Source organism: Festucalex cinctus, chromosome 13 (assembly GCF_051991245.1).
Source record: "Festucalex cinctus isolate MCC-2025b chromosome 13, RoL_Fcin_1.0, whole genome shotgun sequence".
NCBI classification, from domain to species: domain Eukaryota; kingdom Metazoa; phylum Chordata; class Actinopteri; order Syngnathiformes; family Syngnathidae; genus Festucalex; species Festucalex cinctus.
In genome coordinates, this window is record NC_135423.1 from 5,575,579 (window position 1) to 5,592,087 (window position 16,509).

General features: G+C 40.2%; 1 protein-coding gene across 1 annotated transcript in view; it reads left to right on the forward strand.

Annotated features, from left to right (window-relative positions):
- The window catches only part of dph1 (diphthamide biosynthesis 1), a 226,629-nt gene that overhangs the window by 194,462 nt on the left and 15,658 nt on the right, over positions 1 to 16,509 (forward strand). Inside the window, exons 12-15 of the mRNA XM_077541010.1 lie at positions 1,649 to 1,770; positions 7,718 to 7,872; positions 10,583 to 10,704; positions 16,336 to 16,404. Coding sequence (XP_077397136.1) covers positions 1,649 to 1,770; positions 7,718 to 7,872; positions 10,583 to 10,704; positions 16,336 to 16,404 — 468 coding nt within the window. The remainder of the gene's footprint in view (positions 1 to 1,648; positions 1,771 to 7,717; positions 7,873 to 10,582; positions 10,705 to 16,335; positions 16,405 to 16,509) is intronic.

Consider the following 16,509-nt stretch of genomic DNA (forward strand, 5'->3'; position numbering starts at 1 on the left):
CTCAGATAAGTCGCTGCGTGTGTGGGGGTGCCCGTGTGTGTGTGTGTTGCAGGGCTCAGCTGCTACCGCCCTTGACTTGTGAGCAGCCATTAGGGGGAGAAGGGACACTGAAAAATAGGCAGCAAAAACTCTGGGATGATGAGGAAGATCCCCGGGAGGCCACAAACCAGATTACATCAGAGAGAGTGAGGGAGGGAACGCTAAATAGAAACTTTGACTGAAGTCCCTTGTGAGGAGCCGAACCGGGGATAAACACATCGAGTGGATGCGGGTGTGAAAGATTGGGCAGCAGGAGGCTTATTATCAACTGTCCGTCGGTATCTACAGATTGTTCAGTGTGCAGCCACGTCTGTTTATCGCTTGCCTTCGTTCCCTAAGCCTCCTTGTCTCATCTCTCTTCTGCTTCTCTGTCTTACTGAAATCTGTCAGAATAAAGCCACAAATACCAGAGAACTGTGGTACCTCCATTTACAGCCACCCCCTCATCTACCTCCCTAACAAGGCCTCGGGCTTGCTCCCGCTCCCCTACCGCGTCCTCTCAGACTTTATTCATTTTACTTAACCTTTACGATCTGGCTTTGCATTTTATTTGCCTCTAAATAGCAATGAAAGTATGCTCTTGTTTTTCTGTAGTGGGATTTGTTCTCAGCAGAGCTACAACCTTATGTACCTGAATAATCACATCATGTTTTGTTTTGTTTACCCAAAAGATGTGACATGTGATTTGCACAAACTGTAAAGCATCCAAGCAAGCAAGCACGTCTGAATAGTTTATTGTACTGCTGAATGCAATAAGCGTTCAGTATTCTCTTTACAGCAACATGTTTTGTTGATTCATGCCATAAATGTATTCGCTAAGAGACTATTACATAAATTGCTTACATGTACATGCCACGCATCTTGTTTCTTTAGTGCGAGGGACTTAACTGCGTTGTAAAATGGCAAGAGGAGAGTGCAAGTCATCTGTTCCTTCCATGAGCTGAGGTTGACCTGTCGTGCATAAAAACAATGTCTGGTTTGTTGCCATGGTGCCGTGATCAGTTCAACTCCACTTTATTTAACTCATTTGCTCCTTCTATTCTAAATGTTACCATGGTCCCAAAGACGTATTTATCCGTTTGTTTTTTATGCTAGAGCATACAGAAGGCTTTGATGCAGCCTCTGAACTGAAGAGAACACTTGAATTAACAGAAGCCCAGAGGTGTAGATTGAGAAGGAGTTCATGTGTATACATCCTGTATTTATATAGTGCATTTTCCTGAGTGAAAACGGAAGACGCCTTTAATGTGAGGAAGCACTTTATTGATTAGAACTAGAATGAATGAGCGGAATGTTAATGAATAAAATTGCAGTACTACCCAAGAGCCTCTCTTGATGTAGAGGACTTGTGGAATTTAACCAGCAGACAGCTTGTCTCACACATGTCACCGCCTGCTAGAAAAACGCTCCCGATATGCTGTGACTCAGCCATTGATTGATGTCACATAGTATTTGGTCATTTCTGCCCACGCGTAAGTGAATGGCAATTGATCTTATTCAACTCTCTCCTTATCACATGCCGCGAGAATCGATTCGCGTGATGGTCAGCAGGGGTGCGTAGTTTTCTGCGGGACTGCACAAATTAGCGTTCATGTGTGCATTCGCACAGGTTCACAGAAGCGGATACCATAGTGATGGGGGACGTAACGTACGGCGCGTGCTGCCTGGACGACTTCACCGCCCGAGCCTTGGGAGCCGACTTCATGGTGCACTATGGCCACAGTTGTCTCGGTGAGTGTTTTGTCTGTTTACATGTTTATTTTTGTATTTATTTTTTAGATTTATTTTGAGATTTATTTTTATTTTTTCAGTCACATTTTTTATTTTTTTATATATATATATTTTTACTTGTATTTATTTATTTCCATTTATATTTGTTTGTATTACATTTTTTAATTTTATTGTTATGTTCATTTAGTTTCACTTTTATTGATTTATTAATATTTTTAATTTGGCACTTTTGGTCCTCCATAGTTTAAAAATACTGTAGTTGAATCAACGCAGCATTGCCGCTATTGCTTTAGACACAAATTAATCACTATCATACAAATGGGATGGCCTACAAGAAGGCTGAGTTCAGACTGTTAAGAAGTACTGATCAACTGGAACATACATTGGTACTAGGATATCTGGCAGGCACATTAGACCTTTTTGGAACCTAGACATGGCATTGACCCAGTAGATCAATGAGGAACATGCATTCGATGTGTCCACCACCTTCTCTCGGACATTCACCCTCCGTCTGGCTTGCTTTTACCGAACAAGCGAGGAAACCCAAATCGATCGTTCTGCTACATTGCTGCCTCGTCCAAATACCAGCAATAGTCTGCAGAATTTTAATGCCCTCCACTTGTGAGATGATGTGTTACTGATGTTTACATCTCTGATAGGACACAATTGTGAATGGGGAACCCAATAGAAGCAAACGCGATTGCTTTGACGATTGCTAGTTTGCTCTAGTGAGTACACCGCTTTTAAGTGCATCAAATTTCAATTATAAAAAAAGTATTTCAAACCCATAATCGCCACAGTTGTGTTGGAAAGACTTAAAAGTGGCCAGGTGCATGTATTGATTCAGTCTTTTGGGAAATGAGTCCATCATCATTGCATGTTTTCTGGGCTTGCAATATAGTTTTTGGCTGAGGCTGCGCCATTAAAAAAAAAAAAAAAAAAAAAAGAAATATCAGATTGCTTCTGGTGAAGATTTTCATTGATTTGGATGAATTTTTGGACTCACTGTCACTATTTTTTTACTAAAGCCAGCGTGTATTAAATATGAATTTTCATGTGCGTTTCGTCTTGACCTTCCCCGCCACTCAATCACAAGGACGTCGCATGCGCATCGTGTCAGGCACCTGTGACAGATCAAAAGAGTTGTCGTGACTCGTAGAGGAACTGTCTTCGACTTTCATGTTTATACTCTTGTTTTTTTCCTTTTGTGTGCCGCTGTCATCATTTGTGTTTTGTCATCATGAAGCTCCTCTCGCTATAGACCCAGATTCTAAAAAAAGCAAATCAAAATAGAATGCTTTGTAACCCTCAGACAAATGTTCACACATCCCTTTCAATCAATGCTCAATATAAAATGGTACCAAGAGGAGCTAGTTCAAATCTCTCAATCTACATACAATATAAAGCAATACAAAAATGGCAATTCTATACGACGACGTGTTTGTTGGGAATGTTGGGCATTTCATTATTTTTTGATTGACCATAGAGTCATTTGTTGTAGTTGCCCTGTACTAACCCATTTAATTAAACATTGAATTATTTTTAGCTTACCAAAGACAAAGAAACAGCAGCAGCGGACTGAAAGACGTCCTGTGTTCTTCTTCAGGCCAAAAAATGAGCATAAATGCAGTCAGCAGCGCCTTTGCTGGTTGAAAGCACGGTCATCTACAATATATTAACGCTGCCAATTACAGATATTGGGAATGAGATAGACCTATCAGTTGATTCATTGATTACCTTCATCCAGGAGGGTTAATTAGCATCAACAACCTGTTGGAGTCTAAACAGAATTTGAACCCCTTTATCTTCAAATCGTTCGACAGTGTTAAATTTAATTACGATAGGAATTGGATTCTTTTATCATGATTAAATAACAATGTAGAAGATGTACTATTACTTACTTTGTAGCTTTTCCTAAAGGTTTTAATGAGATGCATTAAAGCTCTGACAAGTTGGACACCAATGAAATGATGCCGTCTGTTTAAAGGGACTTTATGTATTCCCTCAGTCCCATTCCCAGTCACTGATGTTGTGGGTTGACCTAATTGCTATTGCCAACAATAAGGGAGAGAGAGGACACACTTGACGACAGCTTTATAAAAAAAAATATTTATGAGTACTGAAATTTTTCCATTAGACAACATTTCTGCTGTGGTGTTAGATTGAACTCATTTCATAAATGAATTAGCGCATCTAAATCTTCCAAACATTTTGAGGAGATAAGACCATTACACCCTGCCAAAGGCCCCTTTTGTCATCTAAAGACAGAATAGCGGAATATGGCATCTCTTTATTATAATGAATTGTATTTCATAGCTTTTGTTTTTACATCATGAAAGCCTTGTCTGCCTGTTACAATTTCACATTTATTATTAGCGGTAGAATTTTGTCATCGTATTGCTAAGTTTATTCATCTTGATCAAACTAAGCAGAATGTTCGTCCTCAGATTTTCATACTTATTCAGTAGAAGAGTTTCTTAAAAAGACATGGGAAATTTCCATTCTATAATGCTTCACGGAACGTTTCCAGGATTGGCACAATCAAATTATTTTTAAAATGTTTTGTACAAATCAATTGGAAGACCATAGGGGCCTGCCATTTTTCCTGATTTTGTACCAATCAAGAGTGTTTTCAATTTCTCTCGTACTAATTTCTGTTTCCAGTTCTTCACAATATCCAAAATGGATGGATGGATATGTGTGGTATGTCAAATTTATCTTTAAAAAAAACAAAAAAACATCTAGTAGCGTAATCAAATTTGTTGAATTGACAGGTTTCTCAATGCATTCTACAGGATATTTGTAATTTTCATTTTTTGATTCTAATTGCCATATTTTCAACACCGTTTCAGATTTGGTATTCATTTGGTATTTGGTTTGTTTGTAATCTTAATATAGTGGCAGTAGCTCTAAATGCAGATAATTCCTCATTCTCTGCTCTTAAAGTTGACTGTTTCCTTTCTTTGGTTATTTCTATCAAACAATTTTCTTAAAAACATTTTTGTCCCCCAGTTGTAACCGCTCTGCACGACATGTCGTTGACATTGAACGCTAATAAATGCTTTTGAAAAACTTCCTTTTATATATGGCTTAGTGTTGTATTCAAAGAATTCATTTCTCCGCCTTCCTTTATAGCTTACACATTATTCATCTGGTGACCTTTTATGTTGGGGAAAAAAATGCTACTTAGATGGCTCTCAAACCAATTTTTTCCCTTTACATCCCTAACGACATGGTGTATACGGTCTAAATCACATTCAGCTCGTAAAGTGTGTTGCAAAAATATAATGAAATTAGAAAATTGTTGACTTGTAACTGTTTGATAAATTGATAATCCACAGGAGCATGCCTTCAATTTGGGGTTCCACTTTAATCATATGTCATTCAAATTCTTTGATGAATTGTTTTAAAACTATTCCTGGTATGTGATTGAGAAGCACCTTTTGACCTATCCATACCAGCGTCAAATGTGCAAGTAAATTTCTCACAATCGCAAATTGTCCATTTATCTCAGTTACTAACAATTCTACGAATAATTTTGAATAATCTTTATTAGGTTCATTCACATTCGGTTCACCTCCTTCAAAGGTGTTTCTTTAAAGAAAACCTTACACCTGTTTTACTTTTTAAGTTCTGAAAAACAAAGTTGGATTTACTTCTGGAGTCATTTTTAGGAAGATGAAGAAATAAAGGAGAAAAAATTGAGCAAGCTGAACCATAATAAGCATGTGGAGCATTACAAACACTAACTCTAAAAGTGTAAAAACAAAAATAACATGAAATCCCCCCCCCCCCCCCCTCCACCCCCCAGCACCTCCTTTCACCACACCCATGAGGGTGTCCAACTGACTCTTGTTATGGTGAAAACTGGTCCACCTAATGAGTATGAGTCCACCCACAGTAGACTCGAGAGGCGGAAAAAGTACCAAAAAAAAAACTCCATCACACTATGCTAGTTGGAGCAATTTCCATGCTCATGTTTGATAGTCCAATTTTCTAAGAAGCTCAGTGATTAATTTTAATTCAAACTTGCACTCATCCACAATTCCTCACAGTTTGAGACCAGTTATACACTCAGGTTTGTGCTTTTACTTCCATGAATATCTGAGAAATTCTGTGTCCAAGGGTGCGTATTCTTGGCTGATAGAGAGGAATTGTTTCTTTAGCTGATGCGTTCTGGTTGCAAGGTTGCAAATAGCCGATTTCTTTCTTGGGTCCGGTCAGTTGAGGTGACTGCCATTTTATCCTTGTAGTTTAGAAACCTCATTATTGGCATCTTGTGTGATGTCCAGATGTCCCTCATTGGTCCAATACAGTGTTCCCTCTTCAGAACCAAAGGACATGGCAAGGGTAACTTCAGAACCTTTAGAATGAATTGGAACAATGCGGTCAAATCTGGCAAAAAAAAAGTCAAGTTCTTGATGCAAGTATTTTATCCCCCTTTCCTCAGCTAAATTTAGCATCATCCCTGTCTTTTGGTTGTTTACCATTGACGCCAAACTTTCGTCGATTTCTGTTGCCTAAACGAACTTTTGACATTTTTAGAAAGACACATGTAGCACTTGTCTTAACTCATTTTACTTCAATTGCTCCAAGAGCACACATCCAGGGTATAGTCAATTTTTTGACCGAAGTCAAATAATGCCCAAATAATCAAAAATTTTATTGCCACAATTGTACAATTTGTTTTATTGTACAAGACTAATCTGGTATGGACATCCCCAATAAAGAAGCAACTTCTGTCCATGTCAAGGTCCGTAGAATTAACTCACTTAAACTTGAAAGTGGTCTCATAAGGTAGGTATTAAAAAAAGACAAGTTGAAGGTGAGGCATTTGGTTAATCACAGACGATCATTAAGTTAACGTGCACATCTTGCGGCACCAATAACCGCATTGATGAGGCCAGTGAGTTCTGTCCATCCCATTGACTGTCTCTAATTGTAGCGTCTTAAAAGCCGGCTGCCATCCTCACTTCAGCGCAAATCGATTGTTCGCCCTTTACCTTTTGAGAGTGCCCATAAACAATTGACAGCTTGCAAGCTTGATTGTAGACTCGACTCAACTTCTCCAACCGCCCATCCCCTCCCCTCATGACATATTAAAGTCCTGGGAAACCCGCGCAAGATAGCCCACTTGTTAAAATCCCAATTCTCAAGCCATCCCTTTCCAGCTCAGACCGGATGTCATAAATCGCTTCTGTTGTCAAGTAACTGACAACCTTCAAACACACACACTTGCTTTATAACACTTGTAGCCCTTGTATCATGCGGAATGTATACACTATGGTATTAAATGTTCTACCTCCAGCTCCTAAATTCAACTCTGGCATTTTCCATCTCTCTTTAATAAGAATTTCTCCTTCCTCGCTTCCATCCCAGCTGCTTTCGGCCCCCGAGTCATATCTCACAGCCCTGCTGGTCTCCTCTCCCCTTTGTCACACTTCGCTCTCATCCCTCTCCCGTGTTACGCTAATCTAGGCCATGAAATACCGGCTCATGCAACATGCAACGTAACGGGCCATTGGCTCTGTCGTAAAAAACAACACCACCATCTGCAAAATCGGTGTAGCGCAAAAAAAGCAAGAATAATTGCGATGATCAGCGCTAATGGTGCTAATAGTTTTCTTCCTTCCATTTTCTTGGACTTTGTTCAACATTTAACTCATCCAAGAGTGTTTCAACATAGCAGGCACAACTGCTTCCCAAATAGCCCGTGAAATAAGTGACATTAATAGTAATCACGTTTATCTCTGCCTTACCTAAATAATAAAGCCCCTTGCATCACACAGCGAGGTTCGTCTATTACAACGGCGTCTATGTACTCATGAACATGTCCCATGAACTCATGTTTGAGGCGTCATCAATAGTGCATGTGCCACAGGCTCACCTGACACCGCCATTTCAATTATTCATCCACTTTTCTTTTCTTTTGTCTTCGTCTCCACAGTCCCCATAGACTCCACGGCCGGAATTAAGATGCTCTACGTGTTTGTGGACATCCAGATGGACAACGCACACTTCCTGGACACGGTCAAGTTCAACTTCACACCCGGACAGTCTCTGGCGCTCGTCAGCACCATTCAGTTTGTGGCTGCGCTGCAGGTAAGGTGGCGCTGGCGTGGGATCACACGAAAGCCTTTTTGTTGCGGGAGAATTTGAATCGCTTGCTGTTTATTATGCCTCCACTAGGCAAGTGGATTGGCTTCACGCTGGGGATGGGCATCGCAAGACAGTTTGTTCATTCATCCAGCTGATTGTGTGTTACTGTTCTTTATGTCCATGTCTGTTCTGAGTAGTAGTTGTTTGACTCTTTAAAAATGGTGCCTACTTAAGGCCAGATTTTGATTTGAACTACTTTTAAACGGGGATGATTTTATTATTTTCAAGTCATTTGGTCATGCAAGAGCGAGGCATGATTAACAGCTGCCGATCAGAAGAATTTCTGCTGAGTTAGAAATGTTGCAAACCGACACCTTCTGGACCGACATTTATCAGCAACAACTTGAAAGTACAACGTGTGCAAGTCAGGTCATTGCTTGACCACACTTTGACTTTCCATCTCAGATGGTTAACTCATGTCAGGTAGAATACAGAAGCTCTTCTAAAATCCAATATATGCACATCTTAAAATGAAACTAATGAAGTGTCTTGAGGCTAATAAGCAAGTGTGTTTTGCGCAATGAAATCTTTATCCAGGGAAGACGTTATATTCCAACAAGGCTCTTAACAATTAAACATGAAACGTTTGTTGAAAAGAAGAAAAGTAATTTAATAATAACACACTTCTGAGCTAAACCTCTTTACCTTGAAATGCGCAAGCCAGCTCTTAACTCTTGATTTCTACAGCAGCCCATCATCTGGTCCTAAAGGATTTTTCTCAATTTGGTATGTACATATATGGGCAAAATTGTCTATACTAATCCATGGTTAATGAAAGAAAAGCCCACAGTGATCACTTGAATCTAAAAAAGTAATAATATATATCTTAGCAACTGGGTGTTTACTAACTTGCTCAAGAACACTTTGACATGGTCACAAGGGCCGGGGATCGAACCTACAACCTCTGCATTTGGAGACGACCGCTCTACCGCTGAGTCATGCCGCCACACAAAAATCAACCAATGAAAATCCAATATCACTTTTGAGTGGTTAAACAGAATCATTGGGGGGGGGAAAAAAACTCATGAAACTGACCTGAACAAAAAAGTTGATGGTTCATAAGTCAACTTTCTATAGCACTTTCATAACAGCTTCAGCTGATAGAACAGTGAGAATGTACAATGAATTCTTACTTGATGCAATTCTTCGTGTGAGCACCTTATCACAGGAATACCTTGAGGGAAAAGGAGTAGTAGAGTATTTCTCACCAAAAATAATCGGCGTAATTCTGCACATTTTATGTTAATGACGCTAAAGCAAAGGCTTTTTAGAAAGTCTCCTCCACTGTGAAACAGTGTAAAGCTAAACTAGTAAGCGGAGGCATAAACCAATTATGCAATCATTACGTTTTTCATTTCATTGATACGATTAAGTATTTGTATCTTCACTGCATAGGCACATGTAAATATTTCTGCGTATTTTTCTATTTAATCATTTTCTATGTCTGCAGCCAAGTTCAGCTCAAGTGTGGGTTTGAGAAATCCGCCACAAGTTATTTTGGATTTGAAGGCTGGCGTGAACTCCGAAGCCCGCTCAGCTGCTTGCTGACATCATCTATGGAATTTATTTGACTTCATTACATTAGTTCTATAAGTCTGTCTTAATGATTTGAACAGACTCATTAGGTTTCCCCCTAACCGAACTGCTGTTAAACTGAAACCACGCTCTGCCTTGCAGGTCACTTTTTTTCCACATGCTTGAAAGCGCCCATGTGTGTATTTAGCTGCACCGTATGAACTTCGCCTCCAAACTCCCGCAGTGTAGGCTGCCAAAAAGGTCCTGCAGTATGGGCGGCAGAAGCTCAGAGTTCACCCTCATTCCCTGTTGACTGCCTTAAATTAGCTTTTAATCGTTCAATTCATCCGTCATCCTCCATGCCCTGTAGCTAATTTGTTCTCGCCGCTCTCATCTCCTCACTTTGCCTCAATTAATATACAGTCCAAGCAACTGAGAAGAAGCGATTTATTCCATGACGCGTCCGTGCTTCAAATCAAGTTGGCAGTCCTGTGACGGAGAGGAGCAAAGTCGTTAATGACCGAGTGACGATGACTTTGGATCGCATCTCCAGTGTAATCTTTTCTGACCTCTTTCTCCGTCTTTTGCATCACTGCCCTATTTTAATCCCGACATTCATTCCCCTGTATAATTTGCATACATATCCCACTTTGCCTGATTTTGGATTCACTCTGCCTCCTGCTCTTTTTTTTTTCCTCCTTCTTTCCGGTATGGAATACAAAGAAAAATGGTGGGTGGGCTGTCAACTGCAAAAACATGAGAAAATGTGTGCAAAGAACAAGGCAATCAGGGGCTTCGATGAACAATGATAATAGCCTGCTGGCGTGTGCGAAGAAATATGAAAAATGTCTGCAAGCGAAGCAGCTTGATGAATATGACATAGCATAAAAGCGAGCATAGCATTAATGGGAAGTGCGCGCTAATGAAAAAGTGATCGCCTGGCGTAGTCACGACAACATTATTGTGCACGCTTTCGCAGGGGAGGACAGTGAACGATGAAATGTTCAGCGTTGCAAATTATTCCGAGCAGATTGGCGCGAGGTTAGAGGCTGAGCAAAACAAAAAGTATGATTTTTTATTTATTTATTTTTATTTTTTTAAATGTATTCCATCTTTCTCATTTCTTTGTGCTATACAGGCTGTGAGTGCAGCTCTCAAGCCAGAGTACGACGTGCTGGTGCCACAGTGTCGACCTCTGTCACCCGGAGAAATTTTGGGCTGCACTTCTCCTCGCTTGGACCGCAACGTCAATGCCATAATGTAAGAAATCTTGTTTCACCTCCATATTGTTTTCGCCCCATCCGTCAGCTGATCCATTTGCATAACCAAAAATAGTAGTCCTCCTCTACACTCCCGTTATTACCCCTGCCATCGCCATGGCCTTGTTACTCAAGGAATAATCAGCATGACATCACACCAGTCATAGCAAGCTGTGACAAGTAGATATGACTCTGTGCCTATTTTATTTTATGGGCGGCCAGAAGCAGGCGAAGCTAAAAATAACATCACGCTGCAATGGATTCAGACAAGCGCACACGAGCACTTGTGGCTGCAACCAGCCCACATCAACTTTTCAATTATTTTTTTTATTCCTTGTAATAAATTACCTTCAACGATCATGAGGAGATGTATGACATTACTGTATTATTTTTTTTCTCACAATTTACAAACAGTTCCCAGTCTTACATGCATGAAGACTCAAAAATTATAGTACACTTTTGTTTTTTCGTGCTTTGGGGAGAGAGTGATTCTTGTCTTGCTGAAATTACCCGTTTTGGGGGGCGGGGATGTCCCATGCTAGTGAGCCATCCCGCCTTGTATATTGCCTAATGGTGCGTCTGGCTTTCGTTACTATGATGACCGGGGTCTATTTTAAATAGACATGTAAGTAAGTATATTTTGTTTACTTATTTTTATGTATTTTATATGTATTTATTTATTTATTTTGTTTTAACGTTTATTTTACATTTACTTTTGTTTATGTTTATGTAAGCTTAAAATATACTAATTGTATCTGACAGTGCTCATATCACAAACTCCTCTCTTCTGAATCTCAAGGCACCACTTTATCTCCAAAAGGGGCTTCGGCAGAAAGGGCACGTTTCTCATTAGGGGTTAAAGGGCAGGTTCTTGAGCACCGCTAGGCTTCTACCTATGCACATACCTGCTGGCCAGTGCTTGTACAACAATGGGTTGGATCTCTCCAGCAAATGTGCGTCCTCTCTTGTGCGCCGGTGAGCATGCACTAAAAAAACAAAACAAATTTTCGCTTATGGAGGCAGCAGTTCACAATCTGTATCCACCTGCTGGCGCTCTTTGCTGTCCAGTGGTATCAGGGGTCATTTCCCAGATGAAAGAACGCAGAGGTGCATCAACTGGTCTTTGTCGGTCCATGTGATTTTTTTTTTTGATTTTTTTTTTTTAAACCCTCCCGAAGCATGAGATTATACTGACGGGACAAGGCCAAGCTTTGGCTCTATATGCATAAGCCAGGCCCCACGGGGAGAGCGCTCCAAAGGTGTGTGGCGAAGCGCGCGTGTGCGAGTATGTGCTCGCCCCCCTCCCGTGCCTTTGGGGTGTGACGGAAAAAGAAAGTGAAAGGGTTAGGGTGCTTCACCTACTAATCCAATGTGCGCTTGCTTTGATGTGTGGAGGGCTGTGATGAGAAGGAGAATCGATTGGTTTGTCTGAGATTTGGTATGCTCTGCTGTCTGGAGCTTTCCCACTGCCGAGCTCGCTCGCTGCTCACACTCACACCAGCACATCCAGTAAATGCTGACAAGACGTCCTTCAAAGGCTGTATAATTGCTTTAGTAACAAAGGTATTTATTAGTTTCTACCTAGCTTTGCTATTTACCTGCTCGGACTTGTGTACAGCATATTATCATTGTTTTCTGATGTTTGCGCTGGAATTTTTAAGACAATTATTTTTCCTACCATGTCAACAGCAGTATTGTCAGAAAAGGAGCGCAGCAAATCCCCATTCTTTATGATGGCAAAATATTTGGAACATTAAAACTGTATCTGATTTGAACCAATTAGTCATGACTAGTCAATGGAGACATGCTTTCTGACTTAAGGTAGCACATTTATCCCCAGATTGCTATAATAGTCTTGAGATTTCACTGTATCCTGCACAGATTTAAAATGTCCGATGCCTGTGAAGCAAAGCAGCCCCCAGAGCAGAATCGAGCCACCTCCATGTTTTATGGCACAATGTTATTTTCTCTGTATACACGGTACAGAAATAATTGTTGGTACCCTTTTGTTCGTCAAAAGAAAAAGCAACAATCGTCACTGAAGGAAATTAAAATCAAACTGGAATTTGTTGTAATTAGGGATGTCACAATTCAGTCAGTTTTTTTTATCTTTTTTTTTTTTTTTTAACAAAATGAATTCCTAATTTTACAACCAAAGATGTTTTTTTATTTTATCATCTGCATTTTGCCCTTGCTACAAGCAATAATGTTTTGTAACTACCACAAAAGGAAGAAAAAAAAACAAAACATTTTTATATTTGTTACATCCGTTGTTGTAACACATTTTGACATGCCACAATGATTCTGGAGCAGTATTGTATTGTGGTGTTTACCTTTATTTGTCCCACAATGGGAAAGTCAATCAAAGGTTACCATTAATCTTGCCTCTGTCATGTGTACAGAGAAAAGGATACTGTCCCTACTGTGCAACATGGAGGATGCATGGTTATGTTCTGGGACTGCTTTGCTACATTTGGCAAAGACCAGTTTTATTATTTTTTTCAAATGTATAATAATTCGGTTTTACCACAAAAAAATAAAGCATCGACTGATGTTCATGAGTTAATTTAGAGCACATTTTTAAATCTGTTATTAATTCCGTCATTTCAGTGTAAATTTCCTTTTGATTAATGGGAGACTACCAATTATCTATTTTGTGTATCGATGCCTTTCACAAATCGATACATGTTGCTTTTTGCAAAAGCGTAAAGAGGACCACCATTTGTGCAACTATGGTTTGTGGGTTATTATGATCTGCAGAGTAGTGGTGCGCCAACCAATCGTTCACTGATTGTGACCTTGCAGCCTGTGTGCATTGCAGCGTTGACCCAAGGAAGGTGGACGGATGACTAGATAAACTTCATGAACCTCATGGGGAAATTATTCTATCAGCATGCATCCATTTAGGTAATGAATGCTTTTTTAGGGCTTCCACATCATTGAGGTCTCATTCTTTCTCAAGCCAGTCTTTACAGCGTGCCGTATAATGAATGTATAATTGATCAATTCACATACGGCTCAACCACTTCCACGCTTCCTTTGCTCGTATTCTGGCTGCTAATAGACCAATGTGCAGATGTACATGCAAAGATGGGCGCGTTGCGAGGTTTTGGCAAGCGCAGCTTCTGAAAGCGAGTGAGAAGTGAGGACATCTGTCACAGAAGTGCAGCCGGCTTATTGTTCACCATATAATCATACGAGGGCCTTGGATGTTTTCAAGCAAAGAGAAGCGGTGGAACAAAGAGACCGTTGGAGTGCATTTTACAATCAATAGTCTATGTGATGTAACACATGCACAGAGAGCTTTTACTGTGTGCTTTTAACATACGCACATGCAACACATATGGCGATCAAATCTTGGCGGGACACGTTTCCAGGTCGACCACACAGCAAAGCATCAAAAGCGCTTTCCCGGCCGCTATAAATATTCAACAATTAGTCATCTTAATTGCACATCCTACTGAGACTGTACACAGCGTGCAGTAATGAGAGGGGGCATTGACCTTCGACCCCCGCCCTCTTAAAACACAATTATTCTCCGTGTGAACCTTCAAGCCGTGATTGGATACAAGAGAATGGATTCTCCATGCGTGACCATGCTGTCTTAGTTTCAGTTTTGAACTTTTGTTCATAGGTTGGCTGTTCCTGCATCTTACACTCCACAGGGATTTATACATGGAAAAAATATACAGGAATATATCATTTCACAGACAGCCACAAGAGGGAAGTCCAGACTGATGCACCGATATCGCCTACTCCATACAAATTAAATATTTAAACGATAAACGTTAGCTTACAAAGACAACTGAGAACAACTGAACACAAATGCCCCCCCCAAAAAAATTTGATTCTACAGAGTACAAACTGCAAGTAGTGAACCTTCGTTGTCTTAGCATATCGTACACTTCTTCAGCCTGTTCTCTATTCTTTTTTTTAATGTATAACTTACCTTCCAAGATGACCAAAGGTCGGTTTTTGGACAAGCAGTTTGTAAAATAAATTACCTGCAAAAAAAATGTGACTTATCCTCCAGTGCAACTTGTGATTTTTCTACCTAATTATCCATTTTTGACCAATTGTGACTGACACTCCGGAGCGACTTATAGTCCAGAAAATAACCACTTCTAAAGGCACTCACTTGCTAGTTAATTTGTACAAGAACTGCGTTCCCCTTCATCTGGACATTAGTGTGGATTTTAAACAGGTGGCCAAAACATGCCTAATTCAAATTAAACTGTACTAATCAACTAACCACCACAGGGTGATGGAACTGAACAAATGAAAAATAACCTGGGCTTTTCACAGACGTGCTGCTTTTAATATCGTAACATGACAACGACAATATAGTGGAAATTTTAATATTGCGATATTGCGCTTCTTTTTACGTAACAAGCAACTATGAGAGACGTGACACATAAGCGCAGTGGCTCTATGTAATGTAAGGTTATTAGTGTTATAGTGCCAACCAATGACAGTTGTGCAAACAATGTGGAGTCATCAATCAGCAAGGCCATTTTTTCATTTAATATCTTGAAATTGATTGAAGCAGTCCTATAAACAAGTCTTCAATTAGCCTACTAAATAGCCTACATTAAGCAAAGAGAACATTTTGACATGTTCTGTTTGTGACTGCTTGGACTTTTCTTCAACCAGGGGAAACTAAATGAACAAAACAGATCGTGAGCTTTCGTTGTCAAAGCTCCTTTCGTTTTGGATTCCAAGACGAGTTGGCAGCCGCATCGTGACGGGGTTTCAACAACACCTGCCAGCAGCGTAGCTCAGTTAAAAAAGCTGCATGGAGCATTTTTTTTTTTTTTTTTTTTTTTTTCCAAGCGCCTTTGCTCTGTGGCACACACAACTCAGGGAGTCGCCACCTCAGGCTATGTCCTGGCTCAGGGCAAGAATGTGTTTCAATCCTTGTCCAAACCTGGTTGCACTGTGCAAATGCTTCCTCCAAACACTCTTTTAGAACTCTACAGTGTGAGGAGTGGACTAATAAATGTCAATCCATGGACAGAGTGGACCAACCTCTCACTCCAGGGAGGCTCTAACTGAAAACCTCTCAGTATGAGAGAGAAAAGAGCTTGGGTTGACAACATCCTCCCCGTAATTAGCATTTTTCTATGTGCTCTGAATTTGTACTTTTTACTACATATTTTTATTCTTTCCATTGCTATATGCTGTGTGAATCACTTCCTATTCTCGCTGGAGAGAATTGTGGTTTATAAATAGATTTGCCTTGCGTGGTGTTTTCAGGTACCTCCATGCCTCGGCGTTCTTTTCTGTTTGTACACACTGCCTACGCTCGGAGTCTGCTGAATCCCCAGTAGAAGGCCAAGGGTTAATTGAAAGGGCTTGCATTCTCTGTAAACAGCATGCTCCAATCGTTGGGGGGTCATGTTCCCCGGACAACATAGCTGGGCTGATCCTCTGCTTCAGCCTCGGGGCCTGAGACCTGCTCGGTCTTAAAGTCTTCTGTTACAAGGTGGCCTACAGGGCAGCGAGGGAGGGAGAGAGATTTAAATTGCTTATGGAATTTACATTTGCACAAATTGTTTTCTCCTGATTTTCTGTCATGATTTCTCTTAATTAAAGGTGATTTTTATTTTATTTTATTTTTTATTTTTTAAAGCTATTTGGGAGATGGAAGATTTCACCTGGAGTCCATCATGATCGCAAATCCAGATGTTCCTGCCTACAGGTATGCGAAATGATACGTAACATGAACTGTGTTCTTCATTCTTGAATGTAGGAGTCGTGTATTGTTTGTCAAGAGGATCAAAAGTATGAAAATAAAATAAATAAA